This window comes from Delphinus delphis, chromosome 16, assembly GCF_949987515.2.
Source record: "Delphinus delphis chromosome 16, mDelDel1.2, whole genome shotgun sequence".
In the NCBI taxonomy this organism is placed as follows: Eukaryota; Metazoa; Chordata; class Mammalia; order Artiodactyla; family Delphinidae; genus Delphinus; species Delphinus delphis.
Genome location: NC_082698.1, coordinates 23,743,253 through 23,767,580, shown reverse-complemented (window position 1 = coordinate 23,767,580; position 24,328 = coordinate 23,743,253). Strand labels below are relative to the sequence as shown.

Below are 24,328 nucleotides of genomic sequence, written 5' to 3'. Positions count from 1 at the left end.
TGCTTTCTGGCAAGTATGGTATCACCAGAACTACATGTTTTCCTCTCCCTTGGTCATAAAATTAAATGAAAACCCTGCCCAAGGGTGTCTCCTCATATCAAGTCCAGGATTCCAGTTGTCGTAGGCACCAAGAAATGATCACAAACCCCGCTTGTAGTCACCCTACACAGTTGAGACAGTGAAATGAGTTACCCCATCAGTAGCATCTGGTCCCTAACTATGCATCAGCCATTTTTGGTATCACTCCCCCCTCTTCAAATTGGGACTCAAAAATGCACCTCTTGGGGACAGTGGTGTAAAGAGAGTGTGATCGATATAGAGTGTCTTTCTGGAGCGTCCATTTCACTTGAAGATTGGTGAAGAAATTTATTTTTTTATTCTAAGCACAGATATAGAGTAGACTATAAAACATACATGGAATTTTCTGGTGAAAATTAGAGACTTGAAAATGTTTGCCCTTATGTCAGACTGCTTAAGGTCAAACCTCCAGATTCCTGGTGGGATGCTTTATTCCCTTTGGCTGTTAGAGATGTTTTGATGAAAAACTTTGAGAAGCATTGAGTCTTAAACTGTTATAGGATATCCTGTGCTTTTCTCACCGGCTTCTTAGAGTAATGAATTTTATGAACTTGCTTTTAAAAGTAGTCATTCATTTTTGTTGTTGTAATCTTGCCTCTTTTAGGTTTCAAGGGAGGATGTTTTGAAACTTGATAAACAAGCGTGTATCTAAGCGCTTACCCCTCTCTACTTTCATAGCCTTCACTCTCTCGGTGCATCTTTTTTTTTTTTTTTGCGGTACGCGGGCCTCTCACTGTTGTGGCCTCTCCCGTTGCGGAGCACAGGCTCTGGCCGCACAGGCTCAGCAGCCATGGCTCACGGGCATGTGGGATCTTCCCGGACTGCGGCACGAACCCGTGTGCCCTGCATCGGCAGGCGGACTCTCAATCACTGCGCCACCAGGGAAGCCCATCACGGTGCATCTTTAAGTCTTCATTTTATCCTCGCACCTAGGCTCTTGCACAGCTGTTTTCCCCTGTTCCTCTTGAATCCTTTACATGCCCTTATTCAGACCCCTTTCCATCTCTGCTCTTTCTCCTTTGAGATGTTAGACCAGTGTACACTGATCCATGGCCAGATGAGTTGTACTTTTGTAGGAGGATGAGATAATGTTTGTTTCTCCAACATCTTTTCTAATGTCTAGAAATCTTCGCCTTTGTTAGCTGCAGTGTTCTGGGGGGAACTTACCCTTCAGGCCAGCTCCTCTTCATCCATTCTGACTCAGTCCCTGGCCTAGTGCCAAGCCCAGCAGACCTGACCACTCCTTCCTTTGAATCCTCCTAGCCCTCCTCTGCCTCTGTTGACAGGGGCTTCCTTGTGTCATGTTGCACTTACCTGTTGACACATCCATCTTCTCATCTAGAGATCAGGGAACCTTGTGTTCTTCACCTTTGTATCATCATACCTGGTAGTAAGCTTAGCACAGGCTAGTGCTCAATTGACATTAAATAGATTGAGTGAAATGGTTTGACTGAATTGATTACAGGAAGTATTTACAGTAATTTGGAGATTCTTTTATTCACTTGGTGGCATCCAATGTCAAAGAGTCAAGAAGCCCAATATAAGGGGCTGCATCTTATAATTCAGACTTTTAGAGATGGAATGGGAGGGACTTCAAGGTAAGGCTGCCAGACAAAATATAGGGCATGTAATTAAATCTGAATTTCAGGTAAATAACAACGTTTTAAAAATATAGGCATATCGGGCTTCCCTGGTGGCGCGGTGGTTGGGAGTCCGCCTGCCGATGGAGGGGACACGGGTTCATGCCCCGGTGCGGGAGGATCCCACATGCCGCGGAGCGGCTGGGCCCGTGAGCCATGGCCGCTGAGGCTGCGCATCCGGAGCCTGTGCTCCGCAATGGGAGAGGCCACAACAGTGAGAGGCCCGTGTACTGCAAAAAAAAAAAAAAAAAAAAAATATATATACATATATATGTATATATATATATGTATATATATATATAGGCATATCCCTACTGTTACACAGGATGCACTTACACAAAAAAAATGGTTTATTTTTTATCTGAAAATACAAATTCCCGTTCTGTATTTTTATTTGCTAAATCTGGCAGTCTTACTTCAAGGTCAAATAGTCCCACTGTCTCCTGCAGGCAGTTGTAGGTGTATGCTAGGATTCAGATCGCCAATTGGTGGTCCTCAGGCAGCACTTGGCCATCTGGATTAAGACACATCTTATTTGCCCTGCAGTATGTTTTGAATTTTTCAAGTTTTGCCAAAATTGAAAAAGATGGAGATTTCCCATAAAAAATCCGAATTTTCAGGTTCTCTTCAAGGTTCTAAAGCCTGACCACACTGGCTCAGCACTCCTGTCCAGCTAGGGAACAGCTAAGCCCATTTTTTGATGGAGAGTGAGCTCTCTGGACTCCCTGCTTCTCCCCAGCATTGTGGGGAAATTTCATCTGCCAAACATTATCAGGCTTGTATGGTGTTTTTCTTAGAGTTAAGAGGAAAGTGAAACATTTTTTGAACTCATGTCTCTATTAAAAGCAGGAAAATAAAAGGTAGCCTTTTATCAAGTGTTTCAAGAAAAATGGGAAAAATCCTCTTGGATAAGCAAAGAAATTTCCTTAGTGCATTACGTGCCAGCAAAATGAGCCTGTCTAAAGAATACAAGTAGTGGTACTGCTTTCCTTATCCCTCCCTCACTTATTCACACAGTGAACTTTAGGGCATTTGAGTTCTCGATCTCCGCTAGAATGTACAGTCCCTGACAGCAGAGACTTTTTGTCTTTTTGGTTTACTGATGTATCCTAAACCCACAGAACAGTGCTTGGTTCTTAATAGACATTTGATCAATATTTGTTAAATGAAGGAATGGATGATGAGAGACCATCTGAGAGAGAGAAAATCTTCGTGGCTAGAAATCTTCAAGAAGGGAAGGAAAATGTTGCCATCTCCAATAGGATGGCATAACTAGGTGACTGTCTATGTCTTTTTATAAATATCTTTATGGTGTAGATGCCTTATAACTCCTAAGGGCAAAGAAAAATGGTTACTGAGGACAGAAGTTCTTGTCTACATCTCCAGAGCTTAGAGGGACCTTGGATGCAGTTGTTTCCCCTTGTTATCAAGAAAGGAGTTCTTTGGAGAACATCTGAGGAAGCAACCAGAGGCACAGGTTAGAAAGGACTCTTTGTTGCCATGTGACCTGGTTTCTCTTCTGCCTACCACTAATATTGCCACAACACAGGGGATTCTTCCTGCAACCTTGCAGAAGCCAGCCAAGCCCTCCCACTTGCTCTGTGGCTACCAAGGAAAAAGGTGCAGAGACCTTATTTTGAGCAGAAACCAGTCTCATTTTTTTTTGAAGACCAAGATCGTCATGGCCATAGTTCAGTGGAATGCTACCTAAACTCCATGGGTTTTGAGCAAAAAATCAGGACAGTTACACACTAAGTTTGAATTTGCCTACAGGGGAGAGCTTTTATATAAATGTATTCCGAACCGTCCTTCCCTGTACATGGGAGATCTGCTGGCTCTAGGGAATCTGGCTGGAATACCAAAAGCTGCTATAAAATGTATAGTTTGTTGCCCCTTCTGATTATGTCTGGTTGCTGCCATATGGTCTTTATGAATTCACAGTTATTCTTAGAAAATATCCTTAGGGGTGTGGTAAAAAGGCACAGGACAGAGAAATATAGGCAAATGAGAGTTTGGTTTTCAACCACAGATTCAACAGTCTGGCCCTAAATAATACTTCTGGCCTTACAACTAAATGCCTAGGAGTGGAGACAAGAAAACAACAGAAAAATGTAGCCAGATCTGTCACTATTACTCCTGGTAGCAAGAGTAAGATGCCTGTATTAGTTTCCTAGGGCTGCTATAACGAAGTGTCACAAACTGGATGACTTGGAACAAGAGAATTCCATTGTCCCGCCATTCTGGAGGCTAGAAGTCTATAATGAAGGTGTTAGCGGGACCATGCTCCCTCTAAAACCTATAGGGGCGGCTTCGATTCTTCTTAGCTTTTGGTGATTTGCCAGAAGTCTTTGGCATCCCTTGGCTTGTAGATACATCACTAAAATTCTTTGTCTTCACATGGCCTTCTCTCTGGGTGTCTTCTCATTGTCTCCCCTCTGTGTCTGTCTGTGTGTCCAAATTTCTCCTTATGACAATATCAGTCATATTGGATTAAGGCCCATCCTGACCTTATTTTAACTTGATCATCTTCAAAGACCTTATTTCCAAATAAGGTCACATTCTGAGATACTGGGGGTTAGGACTTAGCCAGATCTTTTTTTGGGGGGTGGGGCATAATTCAACCCATAACCTCCTAATGCAGTCGTATTATTCTTTGAACTTAAGCTTTCCAGATACAACTTCTTGTTCTTCCTGTGGAATATTACATTGATTAAATTGCCTCTTTAGTTTTTCAGCTATCAGATGCTTTTCCCTGGCAGGCTGATACAATTAAGGAACGAATAACTGAATCAATAAGGAAAAGAACGTGCTCTTTCATATTTTCCAGCTGTTCCGATGATTCATTTAGGGCGCTGCGTGTGCATGTCACTGCTGAGTGCGTGCTTGTTAAGAGAGATGAGACCATGACATATAGTGGAAGAAGGGAGAGAAGGGGGTCTGGATTGTTCTTTGGTAAAAGTCCAAGAATGACATCCTTGAAGGGAGGGGACATCGTAAGGCAGTATATGGAGGAGAACACCATCTCATGTGTAACTTTGTGTAAACAAGAAACGTTTTAAACATGTTTATTGTTTGGAAAATACATTTTATTTTAATGTTGCATGAAACACTTTGGGTTGAAGCCATGCAGGACTATATAAACACTGCGTGAGCTAATACATTTTCTGTCCAAGGAAGGATTCATTCACCGCTATCCATGATAATAACCTCTGTGAAATACCATTTTATGGAAAGTCCCATGTTGCTTTGTCTAATTCCAGTTCCCCGGTGGAAAAATTGCAAGTTTAATTCTTGGTCTTTTAAAGGATAGATAAATATAACATGTACATTATAAAAAGAAAATTATTGTTACATAAATTTAAATAGAATAAACCATAGGCTACTATTACTATTGAAGTATAATATATATCTATTGTAAAGAAATCTAAAAATAATGGGAAGCTTTAAAAAGTATATAAATTACCCATCATTCCACAATTCAGAGATAACCACTACTAATGTTTTGACATATTCTCTTCTAATATATTTCAAGTTATGCAATACTTTAAATAAAATTAGCATCGATATGTGCATGGTTTGTAACATATTTTTAAATAAATAATATATAATGAACATTTTCATACCATTAAACAATCTTCTAGCACTTTCTGTTGAGTGATTTCCTATGTGCTTTGTTTCTATTTCAGTGTCAGAGCTTTCATTTTTTAAATTACTAAAGTAATACATGTTCACAATAATTTTTTAAAAATCCCAAAAACTGAAAGAAGAAAATGTCCATTGCCCACAATCTTACCATTGCAGAGATAAACAGTATTAATATTATGACATATAATGCATGGCAGTGTAATTGTCTGGATTTCTATCTTTTACTATCCACGGTATTTTTAACCTTTGTAATCTGGGCACTTAGTTCAGTGCTTAAAGCATAGTAGTTGTTTGATGTACTTTTAGTGAATGAATGAATGGATGGATGGATAGATGGAGAGGCTGCAAAGATTCAGCTTGTGGGAGAATACAATTCATTTCAGACTCAGCAACTTACTGTAGATTGAGAGACAAGATAGCTAACCCAAGGCCCTTAATGAATAGGAGCCTACTCTTTCTGTTCATCTGAACCAGCCTCCAGGCAGAGAATTCAATTTGATTTTTCTCTCATCAGTCAAACTGAAAAGCTGAAAAAGCAAAACCAGAGACAGGGAGGCAGGAAGTGGAACAGGCTTGGATGCATAGATCGGCACTGAGCTCTAGTTGTTTCTGTTGGGAAGAGCATGGGATGAGAGGAGCTGTGCTTCTCCCAGCAGTGCACGCGAGCAGGAGCTGTGGTGGGTGGCGTTCTGCCACGACAAGCAGCCTCCATGATGGAGGGTCTGATGATTTCCCTGGCGGATTCAGGGGTCGGTGTGACCCTCAAGGTTTTTGCCTGACCTGTTGCTAGAGTTTGCAGCAGAGGAAGACACAGTCTTCCTCTCCTGGTTTTATTTGAAGGAATTTGGGGTTCTGTTTGCTCAGATTGGAAGCAGGGCCGACAGAGAGTCTGATTGATATCTCTGGGTTATAGATGGCACCAACCAAAGTCTCTCCTATATTTAATTGAGAAACATCTGTCTTAAGTCTCAGCATATGCCATGGGAAAGAAAGTGATCTATTTCTTAAAACCCTGCATGGAATACTCAGTTCTTGCAATAAATTATGTGGATAAATTCTTCCCATATGGGATGGTCTGGTCCTCACAAACCCTCTCCTTCCTCCCAAGCCCCTCTCCAATATAAATGTACATACAGAGAGATATAAAAACACCTGCAAATAGATAGATGGATGGATGAATAGGGAGACAGACAGACAGACAGCCTCCACCTGCTTTTGGCCAGCAACTGTTATCACATCCCTCCTTTCTCTTAGAAGCGCCCCCAGAGCCAAGCTCAAGACCTTAGCCATATTAACACCTTTCTCCACATTGTCTCTTCCACCCAGGAAAATCTCAATCCACCTTCTCTCTGGTCCACACCACCTATTTCCAAAGGCCTAGCTCAAAATATATTTCTTCAGGAAGCCTCATTGTTCCATTTTTACCCCAGTTTATCTTTCCCATCTCTCACCTCCTGGAGCCTTAGCCTTTGCCCCATTTTCCCGTTTGATGTGGTGGACCTGTATGTATATTTGAGGGTCAGAGTAGTTTTGCCTATTTTTCCCATGTGCAGAGTTGGACACACATAGTAGTTGGTACTTACTCATGGAGTAAGAGCCTGGTCTGAATAAATACTGTGAGAGTTGGTGGAGTTGATGCGTTGTAGTATAAACCTGGCGTCTGCTAGATCAGCATAGACATCCTGGTTTTCCATACGGCTGCTATAGTCACTTTGTAGAACTGAGCATTGATGTCTTCATCTATAAAGTAGAAATGCTAATATATCTCTTTAACTACCTTTTAGATTATTTTGAGTTATATGTATGTGTGTGTGTGTGTGTGTGTGTGTGTGTGTGTGTGTATATATACACGACCGCACACAAACATATCTGTTATTTACTGGACAAAAAAGAGACTTTAAAAAACGTAGTTCACTCATGGTGCCAATGTTCAGTAATATTTCCTGAATGAAACTGATGTATTGGATGTATATTGAATTAGAAGACCCCATGATAAGCATAGCACAGTCATATTCATGTATTTGGATAGAATGGATGCCTACTTGAGTGCATTAGGCGCTCTGATGGATTGGAATGTTCATCTCCAGAAGGGTGACACGTGTATTTCAGTTAAACAGTGTCCCTTGATACTTATGCTCTCCTCACTTCCTTGTTTTGCAGCTCTACAGCTCCATGGACTTCGGGAGACGGTGGCAACTCATGCATGAACGCATCACACCCAACAGGTTTTACTGGTAAGCCCCGTCCTCAGTCTCACCACCCTCTTGGATAAGGAATTATCAGACAACATAGCACTCGGGACAATTCCTGGACACCTTCAGCACTTGAGGTCATGTGCGTCCTAGCCCTTTGCTGCTCAGAGTTTGGTTCACAGACCAGCAGCATCCGCATCACCTGGGAACTTGTTAGAAGCGCACAATCTCAGGCCCCACTAAGACTTCCTGAGAAAGACTCTGCGTGTAGCATAATCCCTGGTGATTTATGGGCTGGAGAGCTCCATGAGAAGGTCATGATGGGGTGCTCTTAGCTGTGTACTAGTCTCCCTTCTTTTTGGAAAATAGTAGATATTTCATGAACCTATTCTAAAAGCAGTATTCCGAAAACATAGTCTGAATAACATTAGTTCCACACAGTGGTTCTCCTTCCAAAGGCATTTCTGTGGTCACATAATTTTAGGTAACGGTTATCTAACTCTGCCCTCCTGGAGACTCAGGATTCACGTTAGGATATTGAAGACTCTGGAGAAGCCCAGAGGGAGGGAAGCTGCCAAACACAAAGTTACTGATTCCCAAACTCATTTCACTCCAGAATCCCTTTCTCACGTCACACCTGAATCCTTCAGAGCCACTTCTGTGGAGCACATTTTGAAAAACTTTTTAAAGAGTGAATATGTGTTTAAGATGAAGAATTAGCCCTTCCTCCAATCAGAAAATGTCATTCTTTTTTAATTGAAAAATACTTCATTAACTATATATTATGTTGTAAATTTTAGTTGGTATTATCAGGGAGAACAGATTTACTCTTGTACAAGGTGCAGGTGTTGTTATTAATTGGTATTTTTTAAATACATGCGTACTGTTGTTACCTCGGTTGTAGCAAAGTAAACTTGGTTTGGTATAATTTTTCCTTTTACTCTTCCTTGCTCTATGAAATGCTTCTTAGTTGTACCTCGCTTTCATTTCGGCAGAAGTGATGGCCAGATATATGTAGGGAGCATACACCAGAGTGTATAATATGCTTAAGTATGTGCTTAATTAAAAGCAGAAAAAAATTAACAGTATTTGAAAGTAGTACCTCTTCCATGTCTCATTTTAAATACCTTAGTCAGTCCCTTAAGAAGTCACGAGATGGCCATTTATGCCTTCCACAAGGTGGGGGTGGTGTGTGTGTGGGTGGTGGTCATGTAGGTATATGTATCCCTGTATGTCTATACAACCATACCAACATCTTTGGAAGCAGCGTTTTCACCCAGTCCCCTCTGCACCTATAGAACTTTGTCCAGAATTAAAATGATGATTGCGGAAGCACACTGTGAAAATCAACCGTGTCGTATTATACACAAAGTACCGGGAGAAAAAAGGGAATTGGGATCACTGCTTTTGACTCAATACCTTGGCTATGCCCAGTTATTTTCCCCTTTTCAGACCAACTATTATTTGGTCTGTAACTAGTATTACAATGATTATTTGGTCGTATTTAGAATTGTATTAAGATTTTTTTTCAATAGACTAAGGCGGAAAAAGGAAGTATTTGTTTTTCTGATGTTCTAGCTATATAACTACTGCCTTTTTGCTTTTTGCCGGTTTCTCAGTGCGCCAACACTCAGAAGTCCCTCAAAAAGAAAAAAGTAGCCCTCTGCTATTTCTGGAACAAACTCTTGAGCTGGTAAGGCAGTTAGCCGACTAGGAAGTCACGTTGACGGAGAAGGAAAGTACAGTAGACTGGATAAGACTTGTCATTGTTTCTGAAGGAAATTAAGTTAAGTGGATGAAGGGCAGCATTTTCCTTTGTTTTGCAAAGAGCAAGGAGAGAATGTTCCAGTTGCTGTCTGCCTTCCCCCTTCCTTTGTGTAGCAGAAAGGATAAATCCCCAGGTCCTGGCAATTGCATTTCACCTCTTCTCCACGCTGTGCTTCTTTCGTATATGCCCCCATGGGGAAATATAAAAGTTAGTGCCTGTGCTGGCTAGCCAAGTGGTAGCTGAAAATTCCATTTTTGTATTATCACTTCTCCATTTCTGATGTATAATTGCTGTGATCATTCTTTTAGGTGCCATAGGAGTTGCAGAGGAAGAGCTCCTTTTACACAGACCTTTTTTTAATTTTCCCCAATGACAGCATTCATGGCTGTTGAAAGCGCTTATGTTGGAGAGACATGGCTTGTATGGGTTGGGAGTGGAAATATCGACAGGGCACCTCCTTGAGGAAAGACAAAGTGTGCATTTCTCAGGGTGTAGGGCACAGCTTTGGTTGAGAGAGCGCCTCTCCAAGCTCTGGTTTCCGCATCTGTGCAATGGGAACAATATTCTTCTTGTCAGTTTCATATGCTTCTTGAAAGGACCAGATATAATCCTTTCGGAACTGGACTCTTGGCAATTTCGTTTCACCATTTCAGATTTTTAATTTGTAAGTTATGTTTTAAATACTATGTTTACCAGTAGTTCTGAAGACTGTGACGCATAAGTGATTTGTCATTTTTCTGGGATGCAAATTTGAATCCCATTCCCAGTGAGACTGTTTACCTGTGGACATCTGATAACAATCGAATGGGTCTAATTTACTGCCAAGAATCCACATCTCAACCTAACTTTATTGTCCTCACTCTTTCTGGAGTCATAATTCTTCTGACATGGTAAAAACAAAACAAATCAACTACCCAAAGCCCTACAGCTGCTTCTTTGGGAGGGTTGCTGCAGGGTGAAGTGGTATTAGGGACGGTGGGGACGCACTGGGGACAGGGCAGTCATGCCAAAAACAAGACATTGAAATAAAAGACTCTTATCTTGCGATATGTAGACAAACAGAGTGAACATGCTAACCAGACAAAATATTGTCCAAATATTGTTACCTATAATTTGGAGATTTTCAAATGTCTAGGGATAGATCCTTCACGAATGCTAGGTTTCTTCTCCCCTGTTGCCCTCAGTTGGCGGAAAGTAGCAACCTAGAAGGGACTTGGGGGGAAGAACACTGTGATTCAGAAAAGATTTCTGCCAAGTGTGCTGGAGAAGAATCGACCATCTCCAGTGATGATCAATGTAATGGCTGTGAAAATGCATTGGGAATCATAAGGGGCTGTCATGATCCATTTCCTCCTTAGTGCCCCACAGTGCCTGTGGGTTAGACAGGGCATGGGGCATAATATTCATTAGCATCAGTCATGAAAGCTTCATCTAGAGGTACAGTTTTCTTTATGAATTCCAGATGTTCTAATGCCGTCAAGAGAGGTCACCTAGGAATCTTACACCATGGAGTGACTGGGCCATCAAACTCATGCCCTGAGAATCAGACTGACGTGAACACTCCTTTATATGCGACCTTTTCACTCATTTGATACCTGGTTAACAGGCAGATTACGCTCGCATTCATCACCCCAACTGTTGTAGCAATTTTAGTTTGCACGGAGAGTACAGGAGTGGCTAAGTAGCCTAACGTAATCTTTCTCTAGTCTCTGCTTGGGCAGAGCAATTGTAGGGGAAAAGTGGGGATTTTTGGTTTTGGTTTTTGTTTTAATATCCTACTGAGCTACAAATGAATAGTATTTCCACCCTTCCATTGGAAGATACTTAACAGGCAGGCCCATTCTGCTGTGGGAAGATTGTTTTCGCTGCACATCCAATATGAATTCTTGTGACGGTTCACAGCTTTGCCTCTGCAGCCCCTCACCCTCCCTAGGTGTTCACCCTCTTCTGGCCTCTTTTTCATTGAGAGAACAGGCATCCTAGGCCTTGCTGAGTTCTCTGTGTAACTGGACTGGCCTCTAAGTGCCTCTGATCCCTGATCATTTGGTCGTACCTTATCTTGAAGGAGAGATAGAATGTGTCCTATGTCTCTTCCTTACTAACTTCCCCTTAATTGTTCTCTCTCCTGAAAGATCAGGGTCCATTTCTTCTTCCTTGCTGTCACTGCAGGAGAGTGTTCTGGTAAAGTAATACACACTAAGGTGCCAGGAACTTAAACTCTTACCTCTTTTCTGGAGTATTTGGGTTGCAGAATAGACTGGTTTTTAGATTTTAAAAACCTTATAAGAATCAACAGATGTAGAACAAGTTGTAGATAGCCCACTTTAGGGGGCTCATGGAGAGAGTCCCTTGTGGACAGCTCTTCTGAGCTGTTGTGATGCCTGGATGCAGGCTGGAGTGGCTGGTGTGTAGGGACAGTCGGGATGGGCTCTATTGTCCTTTGACTAAGGTCGGCTTACTCACTGTAGATTTCTAGCGATGGCTCTGCCAGCAGCTTCTTTTCTCTTCTTTTAGAAAGGTCATGAGGGAGGGTAGGGAGAATGGAAAAGCAAAACGTGTCCTCCCTGGTGTGTATACATAGGAGATCCTAGGAAAATATCTTCTAAAGGAGAAAGGAAGGATATGGACTAAAAAACCCTTTCATTGCAATATTTCCTTTCCAATCTTTCATCGTTCTTGTTTTTCCCAGTCTCTTTCTGTGTGCCTATGCTCTTTAATGTGTAGCCTAAACATATTGCCTGTGAATTTGTATAATCTCCCTTCTCCCCTCTTCATATGCTATTGTAACAATTTTTATGTTATTATAAAATCTTTATAGCCATCATTTTAATTGTCTATGCAACTCTTCGTTATGTAAAGATACATACTGTATTACTCTATTTTTATTGGACATTGGAAATGTTCATATTTTTCACTATCATAAATAACAGTTTGGTTAATATTTTATGAATATTTCCTTAATATCTAGGATTGTTTTCTCGGACCAGTGTCCTGGGTAGCCCAAATAAAAATTTATGTTTTCCCCAGTCTCAACGGAGTGTCGCGTTCAAGTGGTGTGACCCAAATTCAACACTGAAAGCATTTTAGAGCAATGTAGGTTTTTACTAAACATTTTCTTGAAGGGAGTTGCCAAGAAGCATTATATCACCCACCACACAGTGAGTCTTTCTAAAACTATCCTTTGCCCATATCTGTCTCTCCAAGATCTTGATCGTCATGGTAGTTACCTTGTCAACTTTTCCTTCTCTTTCCATGGGTTCTAAAACTATTCTCAGTCACAGAGATTTATTGTCCACAGAACATCCCCTTCCAGAGCACCCCTCTATCCCCACACACCTTCCTCCCCAAGTATCATAAGCTTTTCTTATATAGAATGACCTACCCTCTCCCCTCTACCTCACCATCTATCACTCTCACCCTACCCCCCAGGAAATCAATCTTTGTTTGCTGTATATCCCTTAGAACATGTAGGAGGGGGAATTGGTGATTGTTAGTGTTTAATGACTTTGTTCTAATTACCACTGAAAGGAGAATAATAACCTCAGAATATGTTCATTTGAGTATCTTTGACACCTGTCATTAAAGATATCAATTTGGTGCTATTGTATATTCACACCTGTGCAAGTATGAGTATTTATAGTTAATACTTACTTCATTCTTGTGGCAGGCAGCTTCCGAAATGGCCCCCAATGACCTCTGTCTTCTGGAGACCATGCCACTGTATAGTCCCCTCCCTTTGAGTTTGGGCTGCATTTAGCGACTAGCTTCTAGTGACTAGAATGTGGCACAGGTGATAAGATGTCACTTCGGAGATTTGGCTACCAAGGGACAATGGTTTTTGTCTTAGGTGCAGTCTTGTAATTGCTTTGTGAGCTGCCCAGTGGAGAGGCCCGTGTGACAAGAAACTGAGGGAGGTTAGAGTCAGTAGTCAGTGGGGAACTAAGGGCCTCAGGCCAACAGCTTGGTTCCAATGAGGAACAACCGAATCCTGCCAACAATCATGTGAGTGAGCTTGGAGGCAGGTCCTTCTCTAGTCAAGCCTTCAGGTGAGTCTGCAGCCCTGGCCAGCACATCTATTGAAGGCTTGTGAGAGACCCTGAGACACAGGCACCCAGTTGAGTCATGCCCAGATTCCTGACACATAGGAACAGTGAGATGATAAATATTTGCTGTTTTTAGCTGCTAAGTTTTTTATTTTTATTTATTTATTTATTTTTTTGCTGTATGCGGGCCTCTCACTGTTGTGGCCTCCCCCACTGTGGAGCACAGGCTCCGGACGCGCAGGCTCAGCGGCCATGGCTCACGGGCCCAGCCGCTCCGCGGCATGTGGGATCCTCCCGGACTGGGGCACGAACCCGTGTCCCCTGCATCGGCAGGCGGACTCTCAACCACTGCGCCACCAGGGAAGCCCAACTGCTAAGTTTTTTAGTGAGGTTTTCTGAACTTGTTTCATTCTATTCTATTCTGTTTTACATTTTGATGGGCAGGATTTTGCTTTGTGAGAATAATGTTTATTGCCTGTGTGTGTGTGTGTGTGTGTGTGTGTGTGTGTGTGTGTGTGTGCGCATGAGCCAAGTGTGCACATTCCTGTTCAGAGAAGTGCTCATTTCCCTTACAAAAATCCCAAATATCTGAGTCCTAGACTTACCCAGCTCAGCCTAGTAGCAGCTGTGAGGGTGGACCAATAGGGCAGAGAAGCAGGAAGCGAAAATGGTGCATGATTACCTTGAGATAATGTGGCTGGGTGAACCCTCTTACACCTTTACTTCAGTTTAAACTCTATAGGTCTCACCTGTTCTGGAATGGGTTCTGTTTTGCTTCAAGGATGGGCTCCCAAACTGTGGCTCCAGAAGAACTACATGGCGAGTCACCCTTTGGCTATTAATACATTATCCATGACAAAGACAGAGTTAAGGAACAGGCAGAGTGATTTGAGGTTGCTTCCTGGAAAGTCAAGGTCTTTTCAAACAAAGTTAACATTATTGGGTGAATTTTTGAAGCTGCATCTGCGATTTTGCAAACACAGTCACTTGCAATCTCAAATAATGGGATTTAGGCATCGACCTCGTGGAAGGAATCAGGTTTAGAGGCCCTTTGCGAACCAGGGTATGCCACAAATAATATTTGATTCAACTTTCCCTTACATTTTTTAAATGGTGTAGCAATTTAAAAATACATTCAAAATAATACATGCAGGGTCAGGAGGGGAGATGTGAAAGCTCAGCTTGCAAGCGGAAATCAGTTCTCCTTTGCTGAGGGGGCCACCCATATGCTGCATGTCTGGTTGCATATCATGGCCTTGGAAGAGCTGCCTTAATGCCGAAAGCAAATGCAGTGTTCGAAAGCTACACGTGGTCGTCAATCCAGTGCGCTGAGGAAAACAGAACACTCACCTCTTTGGTTGAAGTCAAGACCTGTTGGACTCACGTGGTGATCATGCTTAGCATAGATGAGTTCTACAAAGGAGGGGACATAAGGGGACATAAGTAGCTGTAGACTTAAGTGAATTCTTTACTGTGAAGGGAAGGCATCATATTTGACCCTGCCTTGGGAAATCTGAAAAGATTTCTGTGTGTCAAAAAGAATTCAGAGATAGCCACATCCACTCACCTAATTCAGTGTAAGAAAAATTCCAAGATACAAATAGAAACACCATTTCTTCTTTCCCCAGCTTTTTGGCTGGTTTCTCTGGAGTTAGAGACACATGGTTTCCAGATGCTTATTCCACTCTGATGATTCTGTGAAGGACATGAGAAGTAGTCCTTCAGCTCAGAGACAGACAAATCTCACTAATAAACTTCCAGAGGGGAGCAAATTTGATTTTTCTCAGTGGGTGAGATTTCAGAGGTTATTGTCCTTTGAGGAGGGGTCAGGAGAGGCCCACGTGGAGTAAAGCACTTTGACTGCTCTAGTCTTCCTGAAACTCAGATTGCCTAAATGGCAATGGCTTGTTCCCTACATAAAGAAGTGGGGACATTGAATACATTGATAGTAGTGAGCTGGGCTTAGTAGCCTTGACTAGGGAATCTGAGAATTGGAGGGTCAGGGAGAGGCCTAGAGAGAGAAGAAAGAGAAGGATATTGAGCTGAGCAGCCCAAGGAGAAAGCATCCAGCCGAAGGCTCAGAGGCTGTTTAACACATAGATTGGATACAGGGTTGCAGGCATGCGGAATCACCCTTTTTCTTGTTGAGGAAATCTAAGGGTGCTCTGCTCCATTTTGGGTTAGGGGTGTATATTAATCTGCTTAGGCTGCCATTACAAACTGCCACAGACTGGGTGGCATCAACAGTAGAAGTGTATTTTTTCCCACTTCCGGAGGCTGGAAGTACGAGTTCAGGCTGCCAGCATGGTTGGTTTCTGGAGAGGACTCTCTTCTTGGCTTGTAGATGGCCACCTTTTTGCTGTGTCCTCACATGGTGGAGAGGAAAGGCTAGCTCTCTGGTGTTTCCTCTTATAAGGTTGCTAATGTGATCATGGGGACTCCACCGTGATGACTATCTAAACCTAATTACTCCCCAAAGGTCTCATCTCCAGATACCATTGCCTTGGGGGTTAAAGCTTCAACATATGAATGGTGGGGGGTGGGGGGTGCGGACAGGGGGCGGACAGGCACAATTCAGTCCATAGCAGGGTGTAAAGCAGGGAAGACCTTAAGAAGAAATGCAAACTTGCCAGAGAACTTCTCACCAAGAAGAGTCCTGGAGCAGAAGTGTCTGAGGCTTGTAGGAAAAGATGGAGAGGCAATGCTAAAACTACAAAAATAATTTTTAAAAGACACAAACACAATTTAACTACTTTTTTTCTGGTTGTAGAGTCAATACAAGCTTATTGTATACGTTCAAGGAAAGGCAGGAAAATAAAAAGAAAATAATTCCTTCTAATTTCACTGCCCAGAAAACACCACTTAAAAAATCAAGTACTTCTTCATAGACTTTTTCCTCTATTATAATATAGTATAATTTTCAATATATTTAAGTTTTTATTACAATTGAGATCATGCTGTTTATAAAATTTTGTATCTTTTTAAAACATACTTGAATATCTTCCTGTACCATTCTCTACACTCTCTAAACATAATTTAAAACTTGCATTACTTACATTGTATCTTAATGGGTGGCTATATAATAATTTAATCACTCTACTATTATTTTATATTGATCTTGCTTCTGCACTTTTACTGTTAAGGAAGGCAGTGGAATGTTGTTTTGAAAACCTTTAAGTAATTATCTTTTCAAGGTCTGATTATTATAATTTTTAAGGATAGACTACCAAAACAATATGTATATATATAAATATTAGCATGCCAAATTGTTCTCTGGAAAGTTTATACCAATTTGCACTCCAACTAGTGAAATACCATTTCACTGCACCTCATAAAAATTTAATTTAAAAAAGTAATCTAGTTTAATATGCAAAAATGGATTTTCCTTGTTTTAATTTGCATTTCTTATCAGACTGGTGAGCTTAGACATATATTTATTAGCCATTGTATTTCTTTTTATGTGACCATCTGTTTTTGCTTCTTCTTTATTATGGGCATTTTTATATGGTCTCATTTTGTTTCAATATTGTCTCCAGTTTGTTCTTTGGATTTTAATTGCCTTATGATATCAAACATACTTTTTACTTAAAAAAAATGATCAAATCTTTTTATTTTTCCTGTTATAATGTCTTCTATTACTTTATGTTTAAATCGTGCCCTCAACCTGTGGTCATGTAAATATTAGCTGAAGTTTTCTGATTTGTAATGCTTCTTTACTAAATAGTATATATAATATGTATATATTATATATTAAATTATATATATTAAAGACTGTGCATTCTCCTATATTATGCTTCAGAAATCTCATATTGATACTTGTCTATTTCCTCTTGTGACTATAATTTAATCATTTTTATAATTTAATAATTTTATCCACACTGATTGATATTTTTAGGTTTTATAGGATTTTTATTTTTTTAAGTAATTAAAATCCAATGAACATCTTCCCACCTAATTCTGTGCCCATATTTCTGACTGTTTCCTCTGATGGTTTCCTGCAGGAGAAACTCTGGTCGGAAGTTAGGGACCGTTGATGTTGGTAGCGTTTGTCAGCAGCCTTTATTCTGCTGGATTGGTCAGTCCTCTGTGCCCTGAGCCAGACCAGACTGTGTTTAATTATTGTTTATAACACAACATAGTGCCTGGCTGGGCAAGTCTCCTCTCCTGCAAAACATAACAAAACAAAAAAACAAAAATAGAACCTTTTCTTCTTTTTCCAAATATTCTTGACTTATCTTACTCATTTGTTCATCCAGATAAATTTTTTTTTTTTGCGGTATGCGGGCCTCTTACTGTTGTGGCCTCTCCCGTTGCGGAGCACAGGCTCCGGACGCACAGGCTCAGTGGCCATGGCTCACGGGCGCAGCCGCTCCGCGGCACGTGGGATCTTCCCGGACCGGGGCACGAACCCGTGTCCCCTGCATCGGCAGGCGGACTCTCCACCACTGCGCCACCAGGGAAACCCCATCCAGATAAATTTGAAATAACTTCGTCATTTTTCAAAATTTCCCTCGTTCCCCCTCCCTATAAAGCAACTATTTAGATTCTTGATTAGAATTGCAGCAAAGCTGTAAATTCATTTGGCAAGAACTGAATAGTTTCAATATCCAGTTTTCATTTTTGGCCATATGGTTTGTCTCTCCTTTTTCACTATTTCTTTGTTCCTCAGTAAAAGTTGTATCGTTTTCTTTATACCAGTCTTACACATTTCTAGTTAATATTATTTCTAGGAATTGTTACTTTTGGTGCTATTGTAAGTAAAGATATTTTATACATAACATCTTTCTTCAGATTGGCATGACCGAATTGGATAGCCATGAGGCGTATTTGTAATTTGCCTACATGCACATATAGTTGGTGCCCTAAGATTCTTTTGTTTTTCTTTTAAATGTTGAGTTTTTAAAATAAATTTATTTATTTATTTATTTAGGCTGCGCTGGGTCTTAGTTGCGGCATACGGGATCTTTAGTTGCAGCGTGTGGACTCTTAGTTGCGGCATGCAAACTCTTATTTGCGGCATGCCCAGACCAGGGATCGAAGCCTGGCCCCCTTGCATTGGGAGTGCAGAGTCTTACCCACTGGACAACCATGGAAATTCTGGTGCCTTAAGATTCTTTACATTATAAAGAAAATACATGTTTTAAGAAATTTGAAATGACCAGGAGAGTGTGATATGGCTAGAGATTCATTCCTGTCGGAGGGTGGGGGGTTGAGGATTTAAATAGGAGAAGAGCTTTGCCCTTAATAGCTTTATGACATTGGGCAATTGTACTTAATCAGCTGGTGTCCTTTCTGACTGATGGGGCATCCGTATACCCTGCCATTGCCTCCTGGCTGAATGTCAGTCCTCTAGCCTGGCAAGTAGTAAGTGCTTAATAAATATTAGATATAAAATTAATAGTAAAACAGTTTATAATATGAGGGGATAATTGGAAGAAATGACCATCCTCGTTAATTTGGAGGCAGATAACACTTAGCATCTCTTTGAAAGTGAGCAAGGTCTGCATATCCTTGTTTTCCCTCTACATTCAAATCACATTTATTACCTAATAGTCAGTGTTTGTATTTCTGATCTGTTTTTCCAGGTATCAGCATAGTCTTATTATTATACGTGTTAAAGGTATTTTTAGAGAAAAATATTTCTAGCTTGATGTTAATAAAATTCATAAAACCATAAACTAAAGACTGTGTTGAATCAGAGCCTGTGTGCTTTTACAGACGTGATGCAAATGTTGAGACGAATCCACGCAGGTTGCCAAGGGAGTGTGGCCAGAAACGGCAAGCCCCAAAAGAATAGTAGAAGAAATGTCATGATTGCTCAGAAGCTGAAGGGCCCAGGTTAGCCTGGGATGCCAAGTGAAGGCTTCTTGGAGACGGGATTGAAGAACCTTGAAGAGTGGGTTGACTTGGCAAGTAAGAAAGGGAGACAGGTTTTCCTGGGAAGGGAAGCTGATTAGAGCAAAGCCGAAGTCATAGCATGTTTGGAGAGCAGTCAGTAGATCTACTAGAATAGGGTTTTCAGCCTCAGCATTCTTGACATTTTGGTCTGGATAATTATCGTCTGCATTGTAAGAGGTTTAGCTGGATTCCTGGCCTCTATTCCATAAATGCTCACAGTACTCCTCTAGTTGTGAAGAACAGAAATGTGTCTAATATTCAGATACTGTCAAATGTTCTCTGAGAGGCACCCCCCTCCCCCCATCGAGAATCGCTGTGTTAGGAAAATAGGATTTGCGTTGAGGGGCAATGAGAAATGATGCTAGAGATACAGACTAGATTCGGACTGTGAAGGGCTTCAAATACCAGGTGAATGGTTTAGACATGTCTCTCTGGGTAATGGAGGGCATTCATATTTGTGCAGGGGAATGACATGATCTTCATGTTTTATGAAGATTTATTAACATTAGGCACTTTCCTTGAGATGCTTAAGTGCATTGTGTGCAGCTCTGTCAATAGATAAGCTACTGATTGTCCTCAAGACAGATGCGAATCTTCTAAAGTACCTTGATCTCAAGTTTCATTCTCCAATGAATAATTACGGAATTGTGGACTTTAAAAAATATATGCCTAGTGTATATTTTTAAATAATACATTCCTGTTTATACTTTAATTGATACATTACATATTTTTATTGAACTAATGATTTAATCATTTTAACACACACTTTATACTTTCTTGTCCTCTTCTAATTTTTGTACACATAAAAGTAATTTTTCACCAAATTATAGTTGTAATATGTCCCTGCATTTATATCTTTTGTTTTTTCACTTTTAACCAACCTAAGTAATTTTCTGTATATGGGCCTAGTATTTATAATGATCATTTTCAAGTGGCAGAATATTCCACTGAATTGATAAACTCTCTTTTATAGTAGAGAATTATGGAAAAGTTAGAGTGGAAAGGACCCTGAAAGATGATCTGGTCTAGTGATTTCTCCACTAGTGCTCTCAGAAGTTCTGTGGGGCTTCTGATAAATTGCCCCAGGGACTACCGGGTACACAGAGAAGCCTTAGGGGTGCTAAGTGATCAGGTCCTTGGCCCCATCATTTTTGCTTCAGCCAGAACTACTCAGCTTCTTAATGTTTTATATATCAGGCTTACGCATAAGATTTCTTTTGAAGATAGAAGACCATTCGTTAAAGAAACAAACAAAAATGTTTATAAAATCATTGATCTAGACTGGTCTTTTCATTTTACACGAGCTGCATACTGGTATAAGAGTCTTCAAGTTATCCTTCCTTAGTGCTTGCACCACCCTGAAGTGTCCAGTTCCATAGTGTAGATGCTTACTGAATGGCTAAAATCTTGCGGAAGAACCTAAACTATTGTGCTAATGAGGACACTACCCGATGACCCTCGACTCTGTCAAGGGGCTCACCATGTTTTGGTGAGAAGATAAATGTCCACACTCACGTGGAAATGATTTTGACAAGTTAAGTGATAATTTATAGAGCCAGGTGTGAGAGAGGGTGAAAGTCTATGGTGACTGGATTGGAGGAAATTAACACTTTCATTTACTGGTGGCAAATGGCACTGAGCTCAGGTGTTGTGACTACACCCTAGCTTGTTTTGTTCTCACAGGGATGTTTAAAACAGAAAATACCGTTAGGCAGTTAGGCTTTTTCATCTGTCAGCAAATTGCTTTTCAAAGGCAGCAGTTTTCCTTCCATGTACATGTTTGTTTGTATCTGAATCTAGCAGTTGACGTGTGTATTACTACCTTGATCTCCTTTACAAATACAATGACGGAAAAAACTGTCTTTCGAGAATCCTCAAATTCTCCCAAGTCAGGACTCATCCCCCTCTTTAGGCCTCTTACTCAAATCTGCTCTATGGAAAGACAGCCTGAATGATGGATTAGGGCCATGCCCCGCCCCTTTTCCATCTCCCCACTGGCCAGCTGTGTCATATTCAGACATTCTCCAACCTTTTCCCTTAATGGTGTTGAAGAGAATCTGTCAAGTAATTCAGGCAGAACCATGCACAGTAGAGGCAGAGAGAGAGCCCTGGGGTGGGGGTGTGGGGGTCCCTGCTCTGCCCACTGAGCATTTCAGAAGGATACGAGGAGATTGAAGCGTTGCAGAGGTTGGACCCTGGAACCCGTCTGATCTATAAAAGGCACCAAAGTGTGCAGTAATTGCCAAGGAGCTGGGCCAGAAGCACTGGAGGGTTTCAAATGGGATGGCCATGCACTTGTCCGAGTGGTGCTGGGAATGAGAGGTCCAGGAACCTGCGTCATACATTTCTAAGCCCCGCCCCCCATTTAACAAGTGTCGCTTAAAGAAGTGACAGTGAAATAGGACAAATAGAGCTGGGTTTTAGGACTATTTTCTACTTCCGTGGAAGAAGAGATTTGAAACATGAGTGACATGATAGGGGGAGTGATGCTATGTCTCCTTTCGTTCTTTCTTTTCTTTGTTTTTCTTTTTTATTATTTTAATGTGAGATTTGTTAGGATTTTCCAGAGCAAAGAGAAACTCAGCACGTTAGGAAGAGAAAATCCCTGACCTGCGAGGTGTAGTGAAAAGAGCCTGAGAAGGAGTCAGGGCTTTCAGGTGCTAATTGTGTTTCTGCCACTGGAATAGCAGTCAGGCCTTGGGGCACTCATAGGATTCCCGTGGCTTTCTGCATCTTCGTCTGTAGAATTTAAAGAGCTGACTAGAAGTTCTTGAAGGTTTGGTCCAATGCTTTCATCCCAGGAGTCAATGATCCACTTGTAGCCTGAGTGTTGATCTCCAACATTAAGTGGTGGCAGAAGAGAAAATCCTGTCCACTCCCCTGATAGAGAGAATTTTGTGTCTCAGATGATGGACAAGGGAAAACCTGCGGTGGATTGACCTAAGGTGCTCGTTAAAAACGCAGATTCTTGGGCCCCAGACTGAAACTCTTGATCTGAATCCGCAGACCCTGGCCTCAGGAATCTATTTCAGCGCTCTCTCAGTAATTTCTTTGCCCAGTAGGTTTTAGAAACCAGAGGAGGTGGCTAGGAAGTGGTTTTGAAAACCAGGGGGGCAAGTGAGCGGGGTCCTAGGTGTCGTGCTTTGAGTCGTACCGACGGGGGCCCCTTACCAAAACCCCTCTCCTTTCTCCACAGTACTTGACATCCACCGTGAAAGAGCAGTTCCAACCAGTGAAGACATTGCCACCTCCAGGCATCTTTTAAAAATGCATACACTCCATGCTAAATGAGATAATACATTTAAGTGTGCTTTGAAAGCTGGAAGGCATTATTAAAATGCTTTGTAACTGTAAAGTGCTGTATAGATGGTAGTCATTATTAAAATAATACCTCTAGTTTTTATTAACCCTATGGCATAAATGAGGTTATGGATTTTATCTATGTCCATTTAGATGTACTTACTAAGGATTTCTATTCAAGAGACTGTTTGGAGTCCCTACTCTGTGAATAGTGTATTCATACAAAGGGACATAAAGGACAGTAAGTGTGGGTTATTGTTCCAATGCTTAATTATCTCTTAAGTAATAAAATTGTACTTCCAAACCCATTGCCGTGGAACTTTGCGGTGCCTTTGGACTGTGTGTGGCAGGTATTTTCTCAGCCTGGCTGTGGGCTCATCCATTTGACTTGTGTTGACAAAGTTTAGCAGATGTGACACAGCAGAAACTTTTAAAGTGCCTGCCTGGTTGGGGTGTGCGTCTTTTCCCTCTGCCATCCCATGGTAGCTGTGACCCCCTCATTCCAGGCTCCATAATGAGGAACATGAGGCACACATACACCTGTACCTCTGCACAGCCCAGCTCTGCCCCAATTCCTAGCTTGGAGCAGAGTGTTCCATGGAGCCCAGTCTAGACAAGCTAATTCCCTAGCTGGCCCTGGATGTATGAGCATAAATAACTGTTGTTGTAAGCCATTGCATTTTAGCATGGGTTATTATGCAGCAAAAGCTAGTGATACAGCAGGGCAAAGAAAATTGTGACACATGGACTAGTGTCTGATACAAAGGACAGTGGTGAATTGCCACAAGAGATGGCGGGGCCAGGGGAGGTGACATCAGTAAAGCCTTCATGGAGGAGGTGGCATTTGAGAGGAGCCTTGACAGATGGATTCAGTTTCCATAGGCAGACCGCTGTTTGTGCTCATGGGCCTTCTGGTGTGACGTAATGGTGGCATATCAGGCAGAGGAAGGAGCAGGAGAAGAGCCTCAAAGTAGGAGAACATGCGGTGTGTTTAGAAAATGTTAATAGTTCAATCTATCGGGAAGTTCAAGTTCTACGCTCATGAGAGAAGAGATGCCGGTAAGGCTGGAAAAGAAGATTAAAACGATAACTTAGAGGCTTTAAATGCCAGGTTGAAGATTTTGCAGTTAATACACTTGAAAGGCTCTGCTCAGTGATAGGCATACTTGGGACCAGCCATTAGGAAGGTCATTCTTGCAGTGAGATGAAGGGCAAATCATAGAAGGAAGAACTGGGGTCCAGGTGGCCCATTAAAAGGCTATTACTGGGGACAGCAAATATTGGAAAGAGTAGATGGACCTTCAGGAACTTCTAGAAAATGTGCTTCACAGTTGAAAAAGAAAAAGAACATCTTGAAGAATAGAAGATAAATCTAAATCCTTCTTCCATTCTAGAATGTTGTTTCCTGTCTTTATAATATCTAAAAACTCAAGTTCTACTTGGAACTAAATCAACAAGTTATAGTGACCACAGATTCAAAGACTTTACTAATAAATTTTTTAGTGAGTGTTTAAATGCAGCATGACATTAACACACTTAATGGAAAACCATACTCTGGACTTAGATGTAATTTCCCCCAGTGTAAAAAGACACTAAAGCAATATTCCCTGTGCATTTTTGTATTTATTTGCTTGTTTTTTCGGGGGATGGGTGGGTGTTGTAGGCAGTGCCCCCTTGGTAAGTAGACTTTGAGACAGGAAATTGTGTGTAGCGGGTTTACTGGAGCTCAGGAGTAACAGCCCTGTGAGGGGTGAGGCGGGCAGA

General features: G+C 41.4%; 1 protein-coding gene across 1 annotated transcript in view; it reads left to right on the top strand.

The window, feature by feature from the left end:
* The window catches only part of SORCS3 (sortilin related VPS10 domain containing receptor 3), a 576,395-nt gene that overhangs the window by 353,812 nt on the left and 198,255 nt on the right, over positions 1-24,328 (top strand). Inside the window, exon 5 of the mRNA XM_060033570.1 lies at positions 7,524-7,597. Within this exon, the coding sequence (XP_059889553.1) occupies positions 7,524-7,597 (74 nt within the window). The remainder of the gene's footprint in view (positions 1-7,523; positions 7,598-24,328) is intronic.